The sequence below is a fragment of the Perognathus longimembris genome, chromosome 10, assembly GCF_023159225.1.
Source record: "Perognathus longimembris pacificus isolate PPM17 chromosome 10, ASM2315922v1, whole genome shotgun sequence".
Classification (NCBI taxonomy): Eukaryota; Metazoa; Chordata; class Mammalia; order Rodentia; family Heteromyidae; genus Perognathus; species Perognathus longimembris.
This window is the reverse complement of record NC_063170.1, coordinates 70383106-70404731: the sequence shown is the minus strand read 5'-3', so window position 1 is coordinate 70404731 and position 21626 is coordinate 70383106. Positions and strand designations below refer to the sequence as shown.

The following is a 21626-nucleotide window of genomic DNA, read 5'->3' as shown; positions in this document are numbered from 1 at the left end:
ACTCAAGCCAGTTTATTAGCATCTTTACAGAAGAATTTCAGTTGTTTTTCCTAATTTGTATTTCCTTACATCAGAACAGTGCATGGTGACCCTCACCTGCAATCTCAGCCACTTGAGAGGAGAAATCAGGAGGAAAGCACATTTAAGGCCTAAAATTCAAACAAATTCCATTTCAAAATCAGATTTTAACAAGGTAGGATGATAGGATGCCGCTCCATGGAAAAGCTCTTGTCTAGCATATGCAAGGCTCTGGGTTCAATCCTCAGTACCTCAAAATTATTTTAAACTCTAACTAGTGAAAAAAACACATCAGAATCAGTTAGAAATCACATTTGCTTTTAATTAAGTCTCTCATTCACACTGCTTCCTCTTTGGCTGCTGGTCTGGCAACAGTGAGGTCCCCACTCTCAGGAAGATGCCCCCTGACGAGGCTGTGAGCTGCGTGAAAACAGGCCCAAACCAGGGCTCTCAGAACAGGAAAACACGGAATCGCAAAACCACCTTTCTCCCTACTTCAAAAGACATTGGGAATCAGAAAACCTGGAGCCTAGAGCTCAATGCCAACAAGGAAATAATGTGCAGGAATGAAGCCGCCTTTCCCACACTCCAGAGCAAGATTGATCTTGAGAAATGCACTGACCACTGGCTCCTCTGGCCTCCGCCAGCAGGAAGGGGCCACACCAGCATGTTGACAGGAAACTTTCTGCCTCGAGTTCATGTCCCAGAGAGGTATAAAATCTACAACAAGGGATACAATCAGAATAAGTAGGTTCACACCACAGAAATGCTGCTAGAATGACCCCTGGTTGCTGAGGTATTCAGCACGTTACTCCACGCTGGCAACGCCAGGGCCGTCTGAGAGCTGGGGGCATCCACACTCACCAACAGGTGTGTGCAGGATACACAGACACACAACCCTCCTTTATCAGTGTACATGGCAAAGAGCCAAGCCGCCATCCTCCAAATAAATTACTTTGAACATCACAGTGCACAGAACGAGGGAGACACCTTCTCCTCAGAGGGTGACTGGAAGGCATGGTGCAGAGGTCCGTGTCCTGTGAGGAGCGTGGAGCTCAGGGCCTGTGGCCTTCATTAGCTTGAACTCTGCTCTTGGGCGGCTGCAGCCTCAGTGGGGACCGATTCCTGACCACGCTCCGCTGCCTGCTCCTCCCCCTCCTCACTGTCATCGTCGTCGTCTTGGGGATAGAGGTCTGGGTACTTCTGCATGCACTCCTGCATGGCCCGGAATTGGTTCACACAGTCTGACCCCTTGATATCCTCTGTGCTGTAGTGGAAGCAGGAGAAGGCGGACTTGAACTGCTCCCCGCAGGGGCCGCTGGCCATGCCCCCAAGGCACGGGCAGTTCCAGTTAATGTCTCCATTTGGCAGTATCAGTCCTGGAACAGGAAGACGGGCGAGGAGAGGGTGAGACCTTCTCTCTGGTTTCAAACCAGCAAAGCCAGTCTGGTGCTCACAGTGCCTGCTGGGCACTCCCCTGGGGACTTACCAGTTCATTTGGATCAGGGTTACACACCTAGCACAAACCCAGCACAAATCCTCAGTCTAGAGGAGAGGCCTGGGCATCCTTCCCACTCGGGGCACCGATGTGTGCTCCACATCGCCCCCCAGTGCTATAAGCTGGTCTACAGGATTCCACGCTGGGAATCATCTACTCCTAAGAGAAAGCAGTGCCTTAGGAGGAGCAGAAGTACTGACCCCCCAGCCCCACTCTGCTGCCTCCCACACAGACCATGGGGACCCCGGCCCTCCACTGCCTCTGCAGTCTGGGGAAAGACAAGGAGGAAGATGAGGATGCTCATGGCATGCAGCGGAAGTCCGGCGGCACCGCAGAGTACATGACTGTCTTAGGAGAGTGCCATGCTGAAGTTCTGGGAAGAGGGCAAGGGAAGAAGGGAGAGCAATAAGGGGCCAGACGGGAATACATTGTGGAAGTGCGGCAATGTGACAATGAAATGCCCCTCTGTATAACTATGCTAGCAAAAAGAGGATAAAATAAAAATATCAAGCTGGGCTCCAGTGGCTCATGCATATAATCCTACATACTCAGGAGCATAAGATCTGAGGATCATGGTTCAAAGCTAGCCCAGGCAGGAAAGTCCATGAGACCCTTACTTCCAATTAACCACTAGAAAACTAGAACTGGTGCCGTGGCTCAAGGTGTTAGAACAAAAAAGCCTTGAGCAAAAGGAGCTAAGGGCCAGTACCCAGGAGCTGAGGTCAAGCTCTATGACAAACAAAACATCTATAAGGGCTGGTATCCAGCTCAGGGGTGGAGCTGTTGCCTGGCAAGCAGAGGCCCTTAGGCTCATCCCTGGCCTATAATAGACAAACAACATATTATACACATGTTGGTAGGAAGTGAGGTTAGGGAAGGGTTTTCAGTTTGAGTTGTCTGGGGCTCTTTGTTCTATCTACTTTGACCTTTGTGCAGATCAAAACAATATTTCCTGGCTTTCCTACCGCTTTTAAGACGATGGCTTCATTTTCAGTCAGCTTTGACACAGACAAGTGATCAAACAGACCTTTCTCACATGAGTTGCCAGAAAATGCTCATTAAGAAAGCACTGAAAATGTCCACTGGAACCACGCATTATCCTTCACGGCCAAGACGGCTCAGCACAGCACTCTGGGTCAGTGTCCCAAGTCCAAGGATGAGCCTGCCTCCTAACTCCAGCCTGGGACCCTTGGCCTGCTCCTTAGTATTGAGCAGAGTCAGCAGAGTCCCATTGGTCCTGCTCCTAACTGACCACAACAGCTGCAGGGCAAGTTCTCTGGCACTAAGCTCCACCAGGCGACTCCGCTCATCTTCTGCCACCTCCCAAGATGGCGCCTGTTACACCTGAGGCTTCTGGGCTTCATGAAGTCTTTCCTACATTCTCCCTATCTCCCTACTTTTCAGATATCTCATGGTGGAGTGGGGGTGGGGTGGGTGCAAATACCTTCCCCTGGAGACTCAAATCTGCTAATAACCCCATACAATGATTTTCCAAAAGAAATAATACTGGCATTTTATTTATTTATTTTTATTTTTTTTTTGCCAGTCCTCGGGCTTGAAATCAGGGCCTGAGCACTGTCCCTGGCTTCCTTTTTGCTCAAGGTTAGCACTCTACCACTTGAACCACAGCGCCTCTTCCAGCTTTTTCTGTTCATGTGGTGCTGAGGAATTGAACCCAGGGCTTCATGCATGCAAGGTAAGCACTCTACCACTGAGCCAGATTCCCAGGCCGATACCTGCATTTTAAACTACAACCAGGTCTGCAGAAGTCCCTCTTCATGATTTCTCGAGGGTGAGTGGGCTGGAATGAGAGAACCTGGCAGAGAACATGAGGTACCAGTTTTCATTTCCGGGACTTAGTATACAATGTGATGGGGGCTCAGCAGCGAAGTCCAGACATGCATTTTAAACACTCAGAGGCTAGCAAAGCAAAGTCTGGCTTGTTCTGTTGGCCTCCAGAGTCTCAGTGAATTAGTGAAGTATGTTAACTAGTTTGGACCTAAACACGAGCAATTGACAAGGAACTGATTTTTGTTCATAAAATGTTGATTCAGGCTGGGAATATGGCTTAGCAGTGGAGTGCTCACCTTGCATGCATGAAGCCCTGGGTTCGATTCCTCAGCACCACATAAACAGAAAAGTCTGGAAGTAGTGCTCAAGTGCTAGAGTCCTAGCTTTGAGCACAAAGAAGCCAGGGACAGTGCTCAGGCCCTAAGTCCGAGTCCCAGGACTGGGAATAAAAAAAGCTGATTCAGCTTGTGCAGTGGCTCACTCCTGAAATCCCAGCTACTCAGGAGGTAGAGAGTAGTAGGAAGATTGTGGTTTGAGGTCAGCGTGGGCACGGTGTTAGTGAGACCTCCACGTCAACCATCAATCTGGGCACGATGATACAGGCCTGGGATCCTGGCTGGGCCAAAAGCTACAGGTTAGGAGGACCACAGTCCAAGGCCCGATTTGAGTAAAAATGAGAAATCTAATTGGGTCCGTGGGTGTGACTCACATGGTACAGTTACCCACCTAGAAGGCCTGAAGCCCTGAATTCAAATGCCATTATCATTAAAAAAAAAAAAAGTGCTGACAAGGTTACTCTTGTAGCAATCATTCTAGAACTCTCTGGCTCTTCAGGGAGTCTATATCCTCCACTGTTCTGGACAGGGTGGGAACTACATATCCTTGGCTTTGTTCTACCTCCAGGAACAGCAGGGTACCAAGTGTCCCATCTCAGGGCCCCTATCCTGTGGGCAGCTGCTTCGAGCTTCTGGGAGCCTAGTCACCACCATGGTTGTCAGGTGTGGTATTGGTAAGTAAACTGAGTACGGTTTTTTGTTTATTTTTTCGGTTGTGGGGCTTGAACTCAGGGCCTGGGTGCTGTTCCTGAGCTCTCTTGCTCAAGATTAGTGCTCTACCATTTTGAGCCACCGCATCACTTCTGCTTTTCTGGTGGTTAACTGGGGATAAGAGTCTCATAGACTTTCTTGTGTGGGCTGGCTTTGAAGTGTGATCCTCAGATCACAGCCTGAGTTGAATAACTGGGATAACAGGACAGGCGTGAGCCACCAATACTGCATGAACCAAGTACTGTTGAGGATATGTGGACATCTATGAGCACTGTGCACACTCCATCACCCTCCACAGTCGGGGAGTAGCTGGGAGTCTAGCAGGTGACATCCGAGGCCCATGTGGCCATCCCTGTATTTGGCTGCCAAAGAACCCACAGCAGTTCTGACTCGCTTGGCTGAGGCCTGCAGCTATGTGGAGTGACCTACGCGCGCTGGAGAGAGCAGGGCTCTGCACCTCACCTGCACGCCAGTGCAGAAATCAAGGTCACTTGCAGATGATCCTTGTTACCATAAGCTACCTGTAACTCACTCCCCCCAAATTTAATCATCATGAAGCATGTACCCTGCAAACCCTCGGCAGAGAAGAGGCGTAAGTGTCTCTGTATGGAGAGACTGCTGTCTGCTGGCTGACTTGAAGGGAGGTGGCAGAGCGCCAGCAGTGCCCTTGGGGCCAGAGCTGGCCAGGGCTAGGATGGGTCCTCAGACCAGCCTGGCTTAGGAGGCAGTGGAACTGTCAACACCACACCTTGCTCAGAACACGTCTGTGGTTCCCTGGGAGGCCCCAGGCCACTCACCGTGCTCCTCATATGGGTCGTTGGGGTCATCAGCCACCAGCTCTGCACTGCTGGGAGCTTCGTGGTCTTCTTTGGTCACAAATATGATTCGATCTTTCCCTGGTGTTTGGAGAACAGAAGAAGAGACATTTCCCTTGAGAGCAGGAAGTTCACCTTACGTCTAGGACTGTCCCACATGAGCCTCCAGAAGGGGTGTCTGACTCAGCTCCTCCCTTAGGAGCCTCACCTGAAACCAAAACTATACCAGAGTCCTGGTCATGAAAGAAGGCAACAGATGAAACCTCGATCCAGCCAAATTTCATTCCCCAAACTTGTCACAGGCTCTCCAGGGTGACAAGTCTTTTTCTCTTCCACCAAGAAAGGGATAGTGCTCCCCTCTCCCCAAAACAAAGAACCATGGAAAACTCCCAAGGCCCTATGGCTGTCCTCCCCACCCTGTGACACTCTTTCCTTACTCTGTCCCTTTCCTGGCTGGACGCTGCCAGCAGGCAACCCTCCCCAACCTCTGGAGAAGGACTGGGACACTAAAGAAAATCAGGGGGCTGGAGGTGTGGTGGGGGGTGGAGTGCCAGCCACTGGAAGTCAGAACCGAGTCTGAGTCTCAAAAAAAAATTATGACTTTAGTTTGTGACGTTTCTTCATTTCAAAGTTCTTTCATTAGACCTGCATATGTATTCCCTTTAAGCAGATACAATCCAAGAAGCTGTACTATTAAAGTATTTAACCCTTTGGATATAAAATAAGCATAGTTTTACACAATGTACACCCTTAGTACTTTCACACGAATATGACAAAAGATGCCCATTATTTTCCTTTGCAGAGGCAACACAAAGTATGGTGTCAATCTGGAACAAAACAGACAAATAAAAGGAAAAAAAAAAGTACTCTCTAGTTTGCCCAAAGGGTTCAGAAAGCCTAAAGATGGCTGAGAACCTGAACAAACCAGGTGTATGGTGATGTGTGGGCAGGGCTGCCACCAGTGCAGCCCACCCAGCACCGAGCTTCAGGAAGCTAGCCAATGCGAAATGCCCCAGCACCCACCCCTGGAAGGCACAGGCCCCAGGGAACCAGAGGGACAGATGACCCTGGGGCCAAGACTGCTCTACAACCACTCTAACCATGGCCAGAAGGAAGGAAAGGATCATGGCAGTGGGGGACACCTCGGCTACCTCCACAGCCCTGGGGAGATTCCAACAACAGTATTGGAGAGCACTTCTGGAAGGGCTGATGTTTTATCTTCTGTGCCTAGCTTCCTGGGGAAGCCCCCATTGGCTAGCTCCCAACTTGATAAAAGAGAAGCAGGAGGTTCAGTGACAAGACAATACAGGGTGGAAAGGTAACAGTGAAATCTCCCTGCCTCCAATAACTAATGAAACCTAATTTTTAAAAAAAGGAAAGAAAAAAATATCCAAGATAATTTCAGAACTTAAGTGTAAGGTCCTCTCCCTGAGGGCTACATGCAGATGCCCCCACTTCATTAAGTCTCCACCCAGTTACCTGGGTAACCTGCAGACCTGGAGGCAGTTACCTCCCCTTTCCCTGAGGTCACATCCTAATCCACCTGGCCACACCCCTTGCCCCTACCCTAGGGCAGGGCTGGGTGGGAGTCTCTCTCTCTCTCCCTCTCCCTTCTCTCAGGCCATGGATCATCTCGGCCACAGGCCAGCAGTTCAGTAATAAACTTTCTATCCTGCCTGAATACCGCGTGGGTTCTCCTTTACCGGCTACCTACTTTAAAAAACCTAACATTAAGGTTCTCATGAAAGCCAGGGCTGGGGGCATGGCTTGGGTGATAAGAGCACAAGCGCAAAGCCCAGAATTTAAACCCCAGTAACACCAAAAAAAACCCAACATAGTAAATAAGTAGAAAAAAAGCCATGAGAGTCACAAAGGGTGACAATGAGACTTCTGGACTAGCTAAAAGTTAAAGGACAGAGTCCATAGGGAGGTTGAAGAATGAATGGTAGGCAGGTGGGAGAGGGTGCGGATGGAGAGGCAAGCAGGCAAGCGAGGAGTTTGGGACCACTTTCCTAAATCCCACAGGAAACAAAAAAGATCCAACAGGCAGAAGAAAAAGAACTTTCTAAGGATACGACAAAAGCTAGGGAAGGCGTAAAAGTGAGTGGTTTTATCATTTCCTTTTGTTTGCTGGTGGTACTGGGGATTGAACTTGGGACCCAGTGCTTTACCCTTGGCCAGGTTCCCAACCACTAGGGTGAGTGTTTTCCTCCCGCTCCCTGCCGTGTTAGCAGCCAGCCATACTCCCCCTCTTTTCCAGAGAATGGAGACTCCTAAACCCTCAAAGAAAAGGAAGGGCAATCCTTAAGTGCAGAGCTCATTAACCCAATGACTCAAAATTAATTTGCCAACAGAGGAAATTAGTTAGATTTAGGGAGAGGAAATAAAAATGGAGACTAGAAGAGACCTAAGGAAGGAAGTGGTGGGGAAGGGCGGGGGGCACTAAATATCAATCAAGGGAAGCAGTGCTCCCTAGAGACAGGAGTGAGTTCTTACCCGGGGTGGGGGAAGGTCTTGGAGGCAGGCTCTAGAGGCACTGGGGAAAAGGCTCCAGAGTTCAGAATGAATTGTCCTAGCCGGCTGAACGACCTCCGGCAGGTCACCTCTCTCTCCAGGTTTCAGTTTCCCTTTAAACTGAGAGTTGTACTACTGGCCAAAGAATTCATTGTGCTGAATGAATGGCTCCCAGCCTCTCGATTTACCACACGAGAGACTGGGAAGTGGAAAACGCCAACGGCAAGGTAGACCAGGAGCCGGCGCGGGGACACCTGCAGTCAGATTCCTCTGCGCATTTCCTCACGCGGGGACCCCGAACTCGGTCAAGAAGGGGGGCAGGGGGCCTTCCCAGTGGGGTTGTGGAACCAGCCTGGTCCCCGACCCCGGATCCAAGCCCCGGGCGCCGCGTGCCCCGGGCGCATGGACAGCCCGGCTTCCCGTCGCTGCGAGAGCGGAGCGAGGGGCAGCCACGCCAGGCGGAGACCGCGCCCGGCGCGCGGTGGGAGCCCCGCGAACGCCCCGCGGCCCCGGGGCGCCCTCCCCGGGCGGTTACGAAGCCCGTGCCACAGGGAAACACGTGGCGTGGCGCCCGCCGGATGCCGTCCCCCCGAGCCGTTCCCCCCCGCGCCCGGGGCCGCGCGCGCCGCGCTTCCGGCCCCTGCAGGCCGGCCGGGGCTCCCCACGTGCGGCCCCCGGAGGGCCGGGTTCGAGGCCCGCCGTGACCTTGGGCGCGCCGGCGCCTTCCGGAACGTCGGTTTTCTCGCGGGTCCCCCGCGGAGGCGACCCCGGGGTCTCGAGGGTCCCGAGAAGGCAGCGCAGGCTCCGCCTCGGCCGCCCGCCTGCGCCGGCCGCGGGGCCGCGGGGCCGGTGCGGGCCGAACGGACCGCGGGTCTCCATGGCAGCCGCCCTACCTACCTTCCTGCCGACAGTAGGCCATGGCTGTGCCCGGCGCTGGGACCTCGCAGAGGTGGCGGCTGTGGAGGCCGGAGCGGACACACTGGGGCGCCGTGACCTCGCTCTCCTCAGGCACCGCGGGCGGCTCTGAGGCCCGCGCGCCTCCGCCCCCTCCAGGTCTGCCCGCCGCGCGCCTGCCGCCGCGCCTCCGCAGCCCTGGCCGGGACCCTCGGGCGGGAACTACACTTCCCAGCAGGCCGCACGCCGTTCGGCAGCTCGCCAGACCGCTCGAACTACATTTCCCAGAAGCCCCGCGTTGCGCAGGCGCATCAGTGAATTTTCGGAGCGGGTCGCAATTTTGTGTCGAAAGCACACGACCCCGGACTACATTTTCCAGGAGGCTTGGCGGCGCGCGTGCGCAGTCAGGCAGCGGCGCCCGTGGGGCGGTAACTGCAGCGGGTCCCGCCTGGTCCTGGATTCCACGAGTCGGACTTGTGCATCTCCGAGGCAGGCGACCAGTCCGTCGTCCGTCTCCGCGCTGCGGCCGTCGGTTCGTCGCCGAGCGGAGCAGTGCGAGCAGCGGCTAGACGAGCCCACCATGGCCGCGAATGTAAGTGTCCGGGTCGCTGGCCCCCGGCCCCGGCCCCCGTGGGCGCGGCCGGCCCTCGCCCTCCCGCTGCCGGCGGCCTGCGCGTCTGTCTGTCCGGCCCGGACCCCGCGTTCGCCGGCGGGGACGGGGCCGGGGGCTCGGGGCGAGGCTCCTCGCAGTGGGCCTGCCTTCATCCTCCTCCCGCGGCCGAACCCCGCCCCGACCCTTGGGGTTCTGACACTTGTGGAATTGGAGGGCGGACGGGAACTCTCCGAGCCCGTGGGTCGGGAGGCTCGGAGCTGCCCCGCGGCGGGCCGGCCCTCCCTCCGCGCGGTGCACACCGAGGCCGTGGTGCGGGGCCGTGGGCTCGGCTGGGCCCGGCTGGCCCGGAGCCCCGGAGGTCGGCTTCACCGTGAGAGGGAGGGAGCCTTTCCCTGCTGCCGGGATTGGGTTAGAGCCCATGGCTTCTTCAGGGCTGCTGGCCAGTCTTCTTGAGAAATGCCCTATTTCTTCATTCAACAAACGAAGCAGCACCGCACACCAAGGCTCTGGGTGTGGGAGAAGCTGGTGACTCACCCGCCTCCTGAGAAGTGCTTCTGGAGCTAGTTCGGGAGCACTGCCAGCCCCAGACACACCCTCCCTTGCTTTGGGGCTGTGGCCTTGTCGCCCTCCCTGGCTGGTTACACCCGCTTTCCAGGGCCCTTCGCTGCCTCCGAGCCTTCTCTGTCTCCCACACCTCCTGAGATGCCAGGGTTTGTCCCACCCTCTGCCCTGGCTAGCTCTACTGGCAGGCTGGAATACCTTGAGGGGTCTAGAACCCTCACCTAAAAAGGCCTCAGAGGTGGCCTGTAAGACTCAGGGTCTGCCAGGGCAGAGAGCAGTCTTTGTAGATGCTCTGGTTCCCAGCGGTGGCCTTCTGTCCTCCCTCATCATTGCCACCACCAAATTTTAGAGGGAGAACTCCCCAGCAGGAGAGAAGCCAGCTCGGCCTGGGAAGGTACAGAAGGGGACTGGATTTAGTGCCAGGCAGACCTGGGGGCAACTCTAACTCCCCCTCCACAGATGTGTGTTTGTCCTTTCATGGGGTCTGAAGGAAGGATGCTGAGCATGGTGGGTACCTTATGTGTGCGTCGTCTTCACAGGGTAACACTGGCGGTCCTGGCAGCGCACCCCATCTTAGACATGTGATGGAACTTGGTGCCTCACCAGGGAACATGGACACGCGTGTGTACCCTCAGTTGCTAAACCTTTGCTAGTTCATCCAGTAGTGGGGTATGCATCTGTGGAAAGATCTGAAGACAGAAAGTGAAGCAGAGCCACTGAATTTAAATTTAGCATGACAGTTGCCCTGTGAGGTGTTCTTACCATCTGGAGTCCCTTGTCTTGATGTTGGCTGAGGGGGGAAAAAGGGGTGGGGTGCCTTCTGGAACTGGCACTCAGTGTACCACTGACATAGCCCAAGAGATGAGGCACACCGTCTAGATAAGGGGATAGAAGAGTGACTTGGTTCTGCCCAGATTATATCCCCTCTCCCTCCTTAGTGATCATGTCATCTGGGCTCTTGACGGAGTCTCAGTTTTCTCATCTGAAAAATGAGTATAGTAGCACACACACACCCCCCTTGGGCTTGCTGGGGACTGGCCCGTGATTGAATATGCCCTGGCCCTGGTGATGGTCGGGTTAGCCACTGGGTAGTGATTTGTTCCACTAGTGCTTACTTGTGGGTGCTGTGGGTCTCTGCCCCCTGGCAGGCCATCGCTGGTGGTAGTCAGCACAGGTAGGAGAATATGGCATCAGATTTGCTCTTAGACTGACTTGAATCCTTGTACTTGACATTACACCTGGGTGTGATTGCCGGCTTACCTGGGAATCTCTTTACCTCCCTGTGACTTGTGTTAGCACACCCCCAGCCTGACTGCCAGCCTCAGCCCTGGGTGTGAAGAATCTGATAACTCCTGCTACCTAGCTCTTGCACGGGACTTACCAGGCCCTGGGCCAAAAGCACATCGTAATCAGGCACATGGGCTGTCACCCTGTCCAGGTGTGTGCACGGATGCAAGCCAAGGCCTCTTGTCTTTTGAGATAATCCTGTGGTCAGCCCCAGACAGAATTCCAATCCTGGGCTGAGAATGTGGCTTAGTGGTAGAGCGCTTGCCCAGCATGCATGAAGCCCAGGGTTTGATTCCTCAGTACCACATACACAGAAAAAGCCAGAAGTGGCGCTGTGGTTCAAGGGACAGAGCACTAACCTTGGGGGATGGGGGGGGGGGGAAGCTCAGGGACAGTGCCCAGGCCCTGAGTTCAAGCCCTGCCTCTGGTATGGTCCGGGCAGAGCCTCAGCCACTGACCCGAAGTCAGGCCTACCAGGAGCTGCCCAGACATGCCCGGCTGCCCCATCCCCTGCCTGCTCTCCACAACCAGCTGGAGCAGATAGGCTGCTGCTCCCCAGAGCACTCCCTGCTCCCACGCTTGCCCTGCCAGGGTAGCCCTCCCCAGGGTGTCCCTCCACATCCCCCTTGGTGCCCCCTCCAGGGAGCCTGCCTGCCGTCCCAGCTGGAAGGGGTCCCCCCACCCCCCGGACAGGGTGCCGCCCTCAGCCTCAGCACGGCCTCCTGCTGCCGCTCTTGGCTGTCACCTGACTGTCTGCTTCCCACCCCACAGGGGTCGGCACAGCCCTTAGAAAGCCTAGTAGCCGATCCTCGTCCACTGTAACTAAGAGCACACGTCCAGCTATCTCTTTGTAAAAGAGCTAGGCATTTTTAAAGTAAGCACATCCTCCCTGTGACCCTGGAGTCACAGCAGGCCCACTGCCAGGGAGAGCGCTGCTTGGGGTCTTCAGGGCGCTCGTTTCCGTCGCCCCTGCCCAGACCCGAATTCCTTATCAAAATCCACACAATCCGGATACTTCACTGTGTGTGATGAGAACTTAATTACAAAATGCAAATAAAGAGCACACACATCCATCCAGGGAGCTGACTGGAGTGGAGGTGGCGCTCTACCTCTTGAGCCATACCTCCAACCCACCAGCTTTTTCGGGTTAAGTGCATGAGCTACCAGCACCCAGCTTAACATTCAATATCATTTTTATGTTTTAAAGTACTACATGAAATTACTTATTTTATCTTCCCCATGTTTAGCCCCTGTTGTCACTGTATTTGATTTTGGTACCTTGGGTGTATATATGTTTGTCTGAATTAGGGAAGGGAAGGGGAACATCAAAATGGTGAGACAAAGGGTAAAAGGCGAGCCAGTGCACCAACAATACTTACAAGACACTATGTTGTTGTAAACTAACTGTACAGCTGAGGGGAGGGGAGCTGGGGAGGAGGGAGGGTGGGAGGAAAATGAGGGAGGAGGTAACAAGTTTGATGTACTCACTACCTTGCGTATGTAACTGTGGCCCCTCTGTACATCACCTTGACTACATATATATATATATATATATATATATATATATACACATGTATTTTTTTTAATTCAAGGTAGTTTTTAAAGTACCGTTCTGAGTAGTTTGTGGCTGACGCAGTGCTAGGTGAGCACACGCCAGGCCCGCGGTTTCTTTCCCTTTCTGTTTGGTGTCTGCGGGACTTGCTGAGGCATTTGTCTCCCTCAGTACTCCAGCGCTGGCCCCAGGGGAGAGCATGTCAAAACCACGTCGGAACCCCAGCCCGGCTTCCTGGAGCGGCTGAGCGAGACCTCAGGTGGCATGTTTGTAGGGCTCATGACCTTCCTGCTCTCTTTCTACTTAATCTTCACTAATGAGGTAAAATGTCTGGGGTGCCCCTGTGTAGAGTAGGGTGTCGTGTTCCCCTCCACCCCTCCCCCCCGCCCCCAGTTTCAAGGGAGCTAAGGCTTTGAATTCAAAGGCTGGATCTGGTAATAACAGGCCTAAATTTCCCAGACAAGGAAGAGGAGTGTGAATTGATGTGGATTTTTCCAGTTGCGATCCACATCCCAACAAAAGTCAGTGAGGATGGGGTTAGTGGCCCCCACACCTGAAAACCCTACTGCCACCGGGCACATCAAGTGTTCTTGCCTGGTCACCAGGGATCTCCATAACTTTATCTCTTGCCTTTTTAAAAAAATTCGGCTGTGGCGTTTTTCTGGGGCCGGCCCGTCCTTTAGCGGTAAGGCGGCCCAGAGCTCCGCTCACAGCCCGTGTCCAGAGGCCCCAGAGGAAAGACGCGCCGTCACCTCACTTTAGGGGAGCTCCCAGAGCTCCCAGCCATGCTGTCTGGGTCTAGTCCTCTGAACCAGTGCCGCGGCCAGGGGCACGTGTTCTGATTGATGGGGCCTGGGTCACGTGATGCGGACGGTGCTTCAGGCTGGCCGTTGCGAGAGGAGAGGGCGGAGGAAAGGTGGGGTGAGCCCAGGGCAGCAAAACCACCAGTCCTTCCCAACATGAGCGCAGCGGTGCCGAGCCAATGGGCAGAGGGGCGGGGTCTGCCGGGATCCTGCACTCGGGGCGCCTCAGGCCCCAGCAGTGGAACGGGGAGCTGGGTCTGCGCTCCCCGAGGCGGCAAGGCAGTGGCAGTGGCAGCCGTGCCCGCTCCACCCACAGGGCCGCGCATTGAAGACGGCCACTTCGCTGGCAGAGGGGCTGTCGCTCGTGGTGTCTCCCGACAGCATCCACGTCGTGGCTCCGGAGAATGAGGGGAGGCTGGTGCACATCATCGGGGCCCTGCGGACATCCAAGGTAGGCGTGGCTGTGGCTCCCGGTGCCACCCAGCCACGGCGCCGACGCGGGTCTGATGGGGACTAGCGGGAGGGCGCCAGCGTGTGGCATGGTACGACCTCCGTGGTTGGGCTAGGGTGGCGCCGGCTCTTGCAGCTCTGCCCTTACTCCGGTGCCCAGCACTCGGTGGAGGTGCTCTGGGGCACATGCGGGCGCACCTCGTAGTCCAGGGTCGCCGCGCGTGGGGCCGGCAGCTCCGCGGCTCCTTCTCAGCCCTCCTCTCTGCCTCTGTGTCTCCTCTCTGGCTTCCTGCGAGCCAGCGCTGCGGGCTGCCGTGAGCCTCACCTTTGTTTTTCTGATTTGATTCCTTTGGAAGCTCCTGTCTGACCCAAACTATGGGGTCCATCTTCCAGCCGTGAAGCTGCGGCGGCACGTGGAGATGTACCAGTGGGTGGAGTCGGAAGAGTCCAGGTGAGGCGCCGGAAGTGAAGGGTCAGCTGGGGCAGAGCAGTTGCAGGCGTTAGGATAAAATGAACTGGCGTTCATCTTGACACCTCCAAGTTTCCTATTAGGAAAAAGCAATTAAGCTAGCCGCACGTTAAGTTACCAGTGCTGCTTTTTGGAGGTGGCTCCAAGTCACGAGGACACAGCGGGAGGCGCAGCCGAACCCAGGCCGGGCACAATGAGCACGTCCTCCTGGGGCCCACTGCCCTCGGGGGTCCCCTCCACAGCAGGCTCTCAGAGGCCAGCGTGGAGTCTGGCCCCTCCCGGACCACCCTTGGGGCCTCTCAGGGCTGCCCAGGAGCTCATCTCTGCTGGGGCGGGGGAGGGGGGGCGATGCCAGTACTGGCACAGGAGCACTTTGCTCCATTCTTGCCTACGACAGGGCTCCTGCAGGTTCGACTCCCTGTCTCTGGGCGTTGAGCCCCGTGGCCCTAAGCGCGGCTTCTGTCTGGAGAGGCCTGGCTGACTCGTGACTGCCTGTGCTCTCTCTGCAGGGAGTACACAGAGGACGGGCAGGTGAAGAAGGAGACAAGGTACTCCTACAGTGAGTACTGGGCCCCACCGAGGCCTGTGGGCACGCGCCCTGCACACCCGTGGTCTCTGTCCATCCGTGAGGCTGGCCACAGTGGGCAGGACAGTGGGGCTGAGAGCACAGCAGCAGGCTTCGGCTCCCTAGGGGCCGGCCCTCCAGCGCCTGCCGCACGCTCATCCCTGGCCCCCAAGCGCTAGAGACTCAAGTACAAGGACCTAGGCCAGGCGGCAGCCATGTGGCCCCTCTTCCCTGCCTCTGAGTCGCTCCTCTCCCTGAGCAGACACGGAATGGAGGTCAGAGATCGTCAACAGCAAAAACTTTGATCGAGAGATTGGCCACAAAAACCCCAGGTAAGCTCTGGGCCCCAAGCCCGGCCCCAGCCTTTCCCACTCCTGGCAAGCCTCAGTTTCTTCATCCAAGCGATGGGTCGAGTCAGTCCTGCCGCCTCAGCCCAGACCCCAGCTTGAGGAGGCCCTGGCACTGACCTGGGCCGTGTTCGGCTCTGCAGCTCCGGGCGGTGACTTGCTCAGGAATGGCTGAGCACACTGTGTGCAGCAGCGGCCAGTGCTCACGAGGAGGAGGGGGAGCGGGGGGAGGAGGAGGAGGGTTTGGAGCTGCACGGGAGCAGCGGGGGTGTGGAGGCTGGGGAGCTCATCACGGGGCGAGGCAGGCTGGCACAGACCTGAGCACAGTGGCATAAAGCTCTAGGACACAGGGTCAGAGTGAGGGTGCTGAGCTCGGGGAGGGTTGTAGACATGAGGAAGCCTGGAGGGGGGTCTCCCTGGCACCCACAACCACAGGAGCCCCGCAGCTCCAGCGGTACCCAGCGTGATGCCCCTCCCCCACAGCGCCATGGCAGTGGAATCCTTCACCGCAACAGCCCCCTTCGTGCAGATCGGCAGGTTTTTCCTCTCGGCCGGTAAGTCTCTGCCCTGTGTCCCAGTGCAGCCCAGAGGCCCTGGGGCAGTTGGCCTGGGAGGGAAAGGGCACAGGGCACTTGCATGCAGGGGTGGAGGAGATGGGCTGCCACAGGCACTGGGAAGCTCTGGGAGCAATGGATTCTGAAACAAGTACTTCAGACGGGCACCGTAGTGCACTCCTGCAAGCCCAGGACTTGGAGGCCAAGGTGGGAAGATTGGGAATTTTAAGCTAGCACAGTCACATGGCCACACCCTGTCTCAAAAATAAATAAAATGCTAATAATAATAATAATAAGGGGCTGGGAATATGGCCTAGTGGCAAGAGTGCTTGCCTCGTATACATGAAGCCCTGGGTTCGATTCCTCAGCACCACATACACAGAAAAAGCCAGAAGTGGCGCTGTGGCTCAGGAGGTCAAGTGCTAGCCTTGAGCAAAAGAAAAAGAAGCTCAGGGACAGCGCTCAGGCCCTGAGTTCAGGCCCCAAGATGGGCAAAATAATAAAATAATAACAAGAAAGTTGAGAGAGGCCTGGGGTGGAGGTGGCCCAGCCAGGCCGTGATGGGTGGGCTGAGGAAGGCGGAAGCTGCAGGGCTTGCAGGTTGGGGGGCTCTTGGTGAGCCCTGTGGCTTCTACCCACTCTTAGGCCTCATTGACAAGATAGACAACTTCAAGCCACTGAGCCTGGCCAAGCTGGAGGACCCCCACGTGGACATCCTCCGCCGGGGAGACTTCTTCTACCACAGCGAAAACCCCAAGTACCCGGAGGTACCAGGAGGCAGCGGGCGCAGGCCAGGGCTCGCCCAGGCGGGCAGGACAGCGTGAGCGAAAGCAGCTGCTCCCCGACCCCCCTCACTGTTTCCCCAGGTTGGCGACCTACGCGTCTACTTCTCCTACGCAGGACTGAGCAGCGATGATCCGGACCTGGGCCCGGCCCACGTGGTAACCTGGCTTCCTGGGGGCCCCTGGGCGCAGCCCCTGCACGCTGTGGGCCTCCCTTGGGAATGCACACTTACACTCGCTTGCACACAGTCGGCTGCAGAGTCCTCGTCCTCCCTGGCTGAGCGGGAGTCCTCCGCGCTCGCTTCAGCCACCCCAGGCCCCTCCCCCGTGCGAACACTCCACCTTGCTCCCAACCCTGGGAAGGTAGTCAGGAAGTCCACCCCAGAGCTGACCCAGAAAACAGCAGGGAATGGACAAGGTGGTGACATGGGGCTTGGCCAGGCTGCCCTGCTGCCCTGCTGCCCTGCCCCTGCCCCTGCCCCCGCCCCCGCCCTGGCTCCTGCCCACCCCGGCTCTGGGAAGACGTCCTTGCCCCCTCCCCCCCATGCACACCCCACACCCGCCTATCCTGTCCCGGGATGCTGCACCCCCGTAGCGGAGCTCCCCATCACCTTCCCTGGGTGACACAGGCTCGGGGTTGGGCTGCGGCGCTGCCCTGTGCCCCCCTCCCTTCGGTCATCTCCCCATCGCCCCACCCTGACTCGCCTGCGCAGGTCACTGTGATCGCCCGGCAGCGGGGTGACCAGCTGGTCCCGTACTCCACCAAGTCCGGGGAGACCTTGCTGCTCCTGCACCATGGTGACTTCTCGGCAGAGGTGGGTCACTGCCTCGCCCGCCTCGGGGGCCTCGCTGGGCTGGGAAAAGCGGGACGGGGACAGCCTGCGCTCTGGCTCCCCGGTAAACCGGAGGCAAGCACCGGGGCTTAGCCGTGACCCGCTCGTTCCTATGACGGGGCCCTCGGCTGCCACCTGTCCGCGCCATCAGCCTCGCTCTTGGACCAGGCCAGGACCGTGTGCTCCCGCTCCCACGCCCACGCAGGACGCAGATGCCAGCCTCGGGGTGGGACTTGCCACTTGCCAGCCTGGGGGGGGCCATGAGTCACCCTGTTCTAAATTCCACCCGTTCTCTGAGGCCTTTGATCAGCCCCGGGCCTCAGCTGCCCTCAGTGGCGTGCAGGCTAGCCGTGTGACTCCCAGAGGGGAGCCGGGCCACTGCGGAGGGCACCCCGAGTCACCCCCGAATCGCGGCCAGGACTCCCGTGCCAGGAGCCGCCACGCCCCCTCCGCGGGCAGACCTGCGCCCGGCCTCTCCCCCTCGTCCTCCACGCCCTGGGGCTGCTCGTCCTCAAGCCTCGTCCCCTTGTGTAAGGTGGGCGGGGGACTCCGCTCCTCGCCTTCAGTTATCTGAGCTAGTGAGTATTTGTTAAACAAGTGACAAGTGACGGGTCACGGTTTGTACTGTTGGCATAGAGGACTGGACCGGAAGCAGGTACTGAAGACACGCACTTGTGCACGTGCGCGGCTGGCTGGGCACGGCTGGGGGTGAACTTGATAGGCAAAGCAGCCGCGTGTGCAGAGGCGCAGAGGCGCCTGGACGCGTGACCTGGTCCGGTCCAGGCCGGCAGCGGGAGGGGGGAGGGGAGGCTGCTGGGGGACGCGTGTGGCGGGCAGAGCATGCAGGAGGCCGCGAGCGGCCAGGTGCAGAGTGGCGCAGAGTAGGCTGGGCTGGACGGTGGAGAGGCTCGTGGAGTGGGGGTGCAGGGCCTGGCAGGACTCGGCCGGCCGGGTGTGGGCTGGGGTGGAGGCCCCAGCGTCGGGGGGCCTGCCGGGAAGGGGTGTGGAAGAGGGTGGCGCCCATCCCGGGGAGCAAGCGCCTTCCACAGGTGCTCTGTTGGCACGGCACGCCTCAGCACCCCGAGTGCTGACCCCCGCCCACCCGCTCCCGCAGGAAGTGTTTCGTCGGGAACAGAAGAGCAACTCCATGAAGACGTGGGGCCTGCGGGCGGCAGGCTGGATGGCCATGTTCCTGGGCCTCAACCTCATGACGCGGATCCTCTACACCCTGGGTGGGTGCGAGGTGGGGCCCGCCCGCTCCTGCCTCCCACACGGGCGTGAGCACAGCTCCTCACAGCCTTTCTTTGCTCCACAGTGGACTGGTTTCCCATCCTGCGAGATCTGGTCAACATTGGCCTGAAGGCCTTTGCGTTCTGCATGGCCACCACGCTGACCCTGCTGACCGTGGCTGCCGGCTGGCTCTTCCACCGGCCCCTGGCGGCCCTGCTTTTCGGCTGCCTGGCCCTGGTGCCTGTCATCATCGCCCGCGCCCGGGTGCCAGCCAAAAAGCTGGCGTGAAGGAAACCTGGCACCAACACCTGTGTGAGCCCCGGGGCCCTGGTCTTCCTCCACCTCTTCCCAGCACCGTGCTGGAGCAGCCATCTGTACCCCACTCTTCGCGGGTGGCAACTTGCACGTCGGATCTGGTGCTCGCCAGCTCGCATCTTCCCTGCCCCTTCTCTTGACAGTATGCAGCGCTGGTGGCAGGGCCCGCTTCAGAACAGTGACCCCACGTCACGGTCTTGCACACTCTCCCCCCATCCCCAGAGTGGGTGTGCAGGGCTCGTGTTTCGCTTCACTCAGGCTGTCAGCCCGGACCTGCTAATAAAGGGCTCTGCCTCATCATTTTCCCTTTCCCAGACCCCGCCCAAAACAGGTGCCATGGCTGCCACACTGGCTACATCATGACCTCAGCGGCACCTCCCCACTGCCGAGCTGCACCGGATCGCCATGACCAAGGTTTCTGATAGAACTTGATTGGATATCAAGAAAATCTGGGCACAAGTGGCTCTTGTCTGTAATCCTAGCCACTCAGGAGCTGAGACAGGAGAATCACAGTTCAAAGCCAGCCAGGGCAGCTAACACTGAAGACTGTTCTCTAAATAAAAGCAAAAGGCTGGGCGTGGTAGGGTATCAGCTGCAAGTTAAAAAGCCAACTGAGAGCTCAAGGCCCAAAGTTCAAGGCCCAGTACTGGCACAGAAAAAATAGACTCAGGATGGCAGGATAAAAACATTGGACTTGGCTGGGAATGTGGCCTAGTGGTAGAGTGCTTGCCTTGTATACATGAAGCCCTGGGTTCGATTCCCCAGCACCATATATAGAAAAAGCCAGAAGGGGCACCATGGCTCAAGTAGTAGAGTGCTATCCTTGAACAAAAAGGCTCAGGGACAGTGCTCAGGCCCCGAGTTCAGGCCCAGGACTGACAAAAACAAAAAACATTGGACTTCACACCATGGTTTGACAGGATCGTCATGAAGCCTCCAGCAGCCCTGGCTCTGCTACTTGGCTTCTGCATTTTCCTAACCCACAAAGGGAGTTAAGATTGAAAAAGAAACCAGTCCCCCCCCAACTGAATAAGTAGCATGTCAAACTTCCTGAAAACATCCTTCCGTTGAGCTAACTGGGAAAGGTGTTTGGGTAGACTTCACGGGTCACTGATAGGCTTCACTTTGCACTGCTTTGAAACAGATGTTCACAAAAGGATGTGTTTCCACGGTGGGCAGGGGCGGGGGCTGGCCCTGCCACCCCAGCGTCAGGAAGCACCCATTCCCTGGAGGACGGCTTCAGTCATGTAGGCCAAGGCTGGACGCCTCATGCGGAGAGCTTGGTGGCGACATTGGCTCCAGTGGCGCTTGAGTCACTTTCGTAGGTACTGAGTGCCCATCCCTTTGTCCTATTTCAGGCTCACACCCACTTAATTCAGTTTCCAGGTTTCCCAATTCCTCTTCCACCCTTTGAAAGCCTGTGCTAGTGAGCTTAGTACAGCCTTCTCCTGTCTATTTGCAAACTGTTTTGCCCTTTGCTGGGAGTGGTTGCTTTGGCAACAAAATATTTGGTAGCTCAACAGGATGAAAACTTGCAAAGCCAGTGGCCCGTCACAGTCCTTGTTCTGATTCTGCTATGGATCGGGGTTCTTGCTGAAAGCACAGCTCAGAAAGGACTTCCCTGGTCCAGGACTGAAACTGTTCACTACTGCCATGCGTGTGGACGCACTCTGTTCAAGCTCATCAAGGATGTTCTCGGAACATCCTTGTATCCAGTATCAGTTAAATGATGGCTAAGACTGAATTAGGATTCAGGTCATTGTTTCCTTATATGGATCTTAACCTGCCAATTTCAAGTGTCCTTAAAAAGAAAAATAGGTATGATCTGAAGACTGGGAAACCACAACAAAATTTGTGCTATCTATATTTTTCATAAAACTTGGAAATGTCTACATATCTTTTGGCATAGGGGATTCCTTGCAATTAGCCTGGTTTGGGTTTGGGGATTGGTGGAATTTTTGTTGATGCATTATGAATTCAGACATCAAATCTCTTAGGAACTGGATGAATTTCAGTTCAGTTTTAGGTTGTTTGTAGTGGTTAAAATAGGTTTCTATCCTTTTTAAAAAGGCAACTCCGTATTTTTAGCACTAAATAAAGCCTATGTTGTCTTGGCCGAATTGAAAGTGAATGACTCATGCTCTGAGAGCCTTCAGAATGCGTGCAGGGGTGGAATGTGACTCGGCCTAGGAGGCGCAGGCTGGGTTCACACAGCCCAGCCTCCACCGATCCAAGCCTCAGCTTCCTGTGGCGAGTGGGCAGTGCCTTTCTTTCTAGTGCAAGGGCTGTTGCAGAACCCAGGAGGGCCCAGCCAGAGGTGCTCGCACACAGCAGTTCTTCCCTCCTGTGAAGCGGGACTTCTGCTGATTGTCTACTTTGAAGCTCTTGGCTTTGTTAAAAGGCGGGTGAATAATAATTTTCCAAAGTCTGTTCTTCAGTCTCTCAAAACCTGTTTCATCTCCTTAATGCTTCCTAACAGCTGACATCTGCCCGAATAAGTTCTGGCTCCATAAATTGGCAATACTCTGGCCTCAAAACCCCCCAAAATAGCCACTTGCCTTGGCAAGGTCAGGGCAGGAACTGTGAGAATGTGGTTTCCATAGCAACCTATAGGTGGGTTGGTCACACCCCAAATCTTTTGTTTCCCTTGGGTAAGAATGACTCAACATTTTCAGTGGCTGCTCTCAAG

General features: G+C 56.3%; 2 protein-coding genes across 2 annotated transcripts; one reads left to right on the top strand and one right to left on the bottom strand.

Moving 5' to 3' along the window:
* Window positions 1-319: 319 nt before the first annotated feature.
* Chchd4 (coiled-coil-helix-coiled-coil-helix domain containing 4) lies at window positions 320-8967 on the bottom strand. Its single transcript, XM_048356330.1, has 3 exons — window positions 8580-8967; window positions 5151-5249; window positions 320-1397 (listed from the first exon to the last, which is right to left on the bottom strand). The coding sequence occupies exons 1-3, from the start codon at window positions 8599-8601 to the stop codon at window positions 1093-1095; spliced, it is 426 nt and encodes a 141-aa protein (XP_048212287.1). The 5' UTR covers window positions 8602-8967; the 3' UTR covers window positions 320-1092.
* A 2-nt stretch (window positions 8968-8969) lies between these two features.
* Window positions 8970-19237, top strand: Tmem43 (transmembrane protein 43). Its single transcript, XM_048356329.1, has 12 exons — window positions 8970-9168; window positions 12761-12910; window positions 13709-13843; window positions 14199-14293; window positions 14821-14870; window positions 15139-15208; window positions 15707-15777; window positions 16423-16544; window positions 16644-16718; window positions 17273-17374; window positions 18507-18624; window positions 18708-19237. Exons 1-12 carry the CDS (start codon window positions 9157-9159, stop codon window positions 18908-18910), a joined length of 1203 nt encoding a protein of 400 aa, XP_048212286.1. The 5' UTR covers window positions 8970-9156; the 3' UTR covers window positions 18911-19237.
* Window positions 19238-21626: the final 2389 nt, after the last annotated feature.

What these genes read in the sequence shown, in the direction of transcription:
- Chchd4 (XM_048356330.1), bottom strand. Translation starts at nt 8,601, where the DNA reads ATGGCCTACTGTCGGCAGGAAG. An exon ending in GGCCTACTGTCGGCAGGAAG is followed by an intron (nt 5,250 to 8,579) that starts GTAGGTAGGGCG and finishes TCCAAACACCAG; the next exon opens with GGAAAGATCGAATCATATTT. An exon ending in CGACCCATATGAGGAGCACG is followed by an intron (nt 1,398 to 5,150) that starts GTGAGTGGCCTG and finishes TTCCTGTTCCAG; the next exon opens with GACTGATACTGCCAAATGGA.
- Tmem43 (XM_048356329.1), top strand. An exon ending in ATTGGCCACAAAAACCCCAG is followed by an intron (nt 15,209 to 15,706) that starts GTAAGCTCTGGG and finishes CCTCCCCCACAG; the next exon opens with CGCCATGGCAGTGGAATCCT. An exon ending in CAGGTTTTTCCTCTCGGCCG is followed by an intron (nt 15,778 to 16,422) that starts GTAAGTCTCTGC and finishes ACCCACTCTTAG; the next exon opens with GCCTCATTGACAAGATAGAC.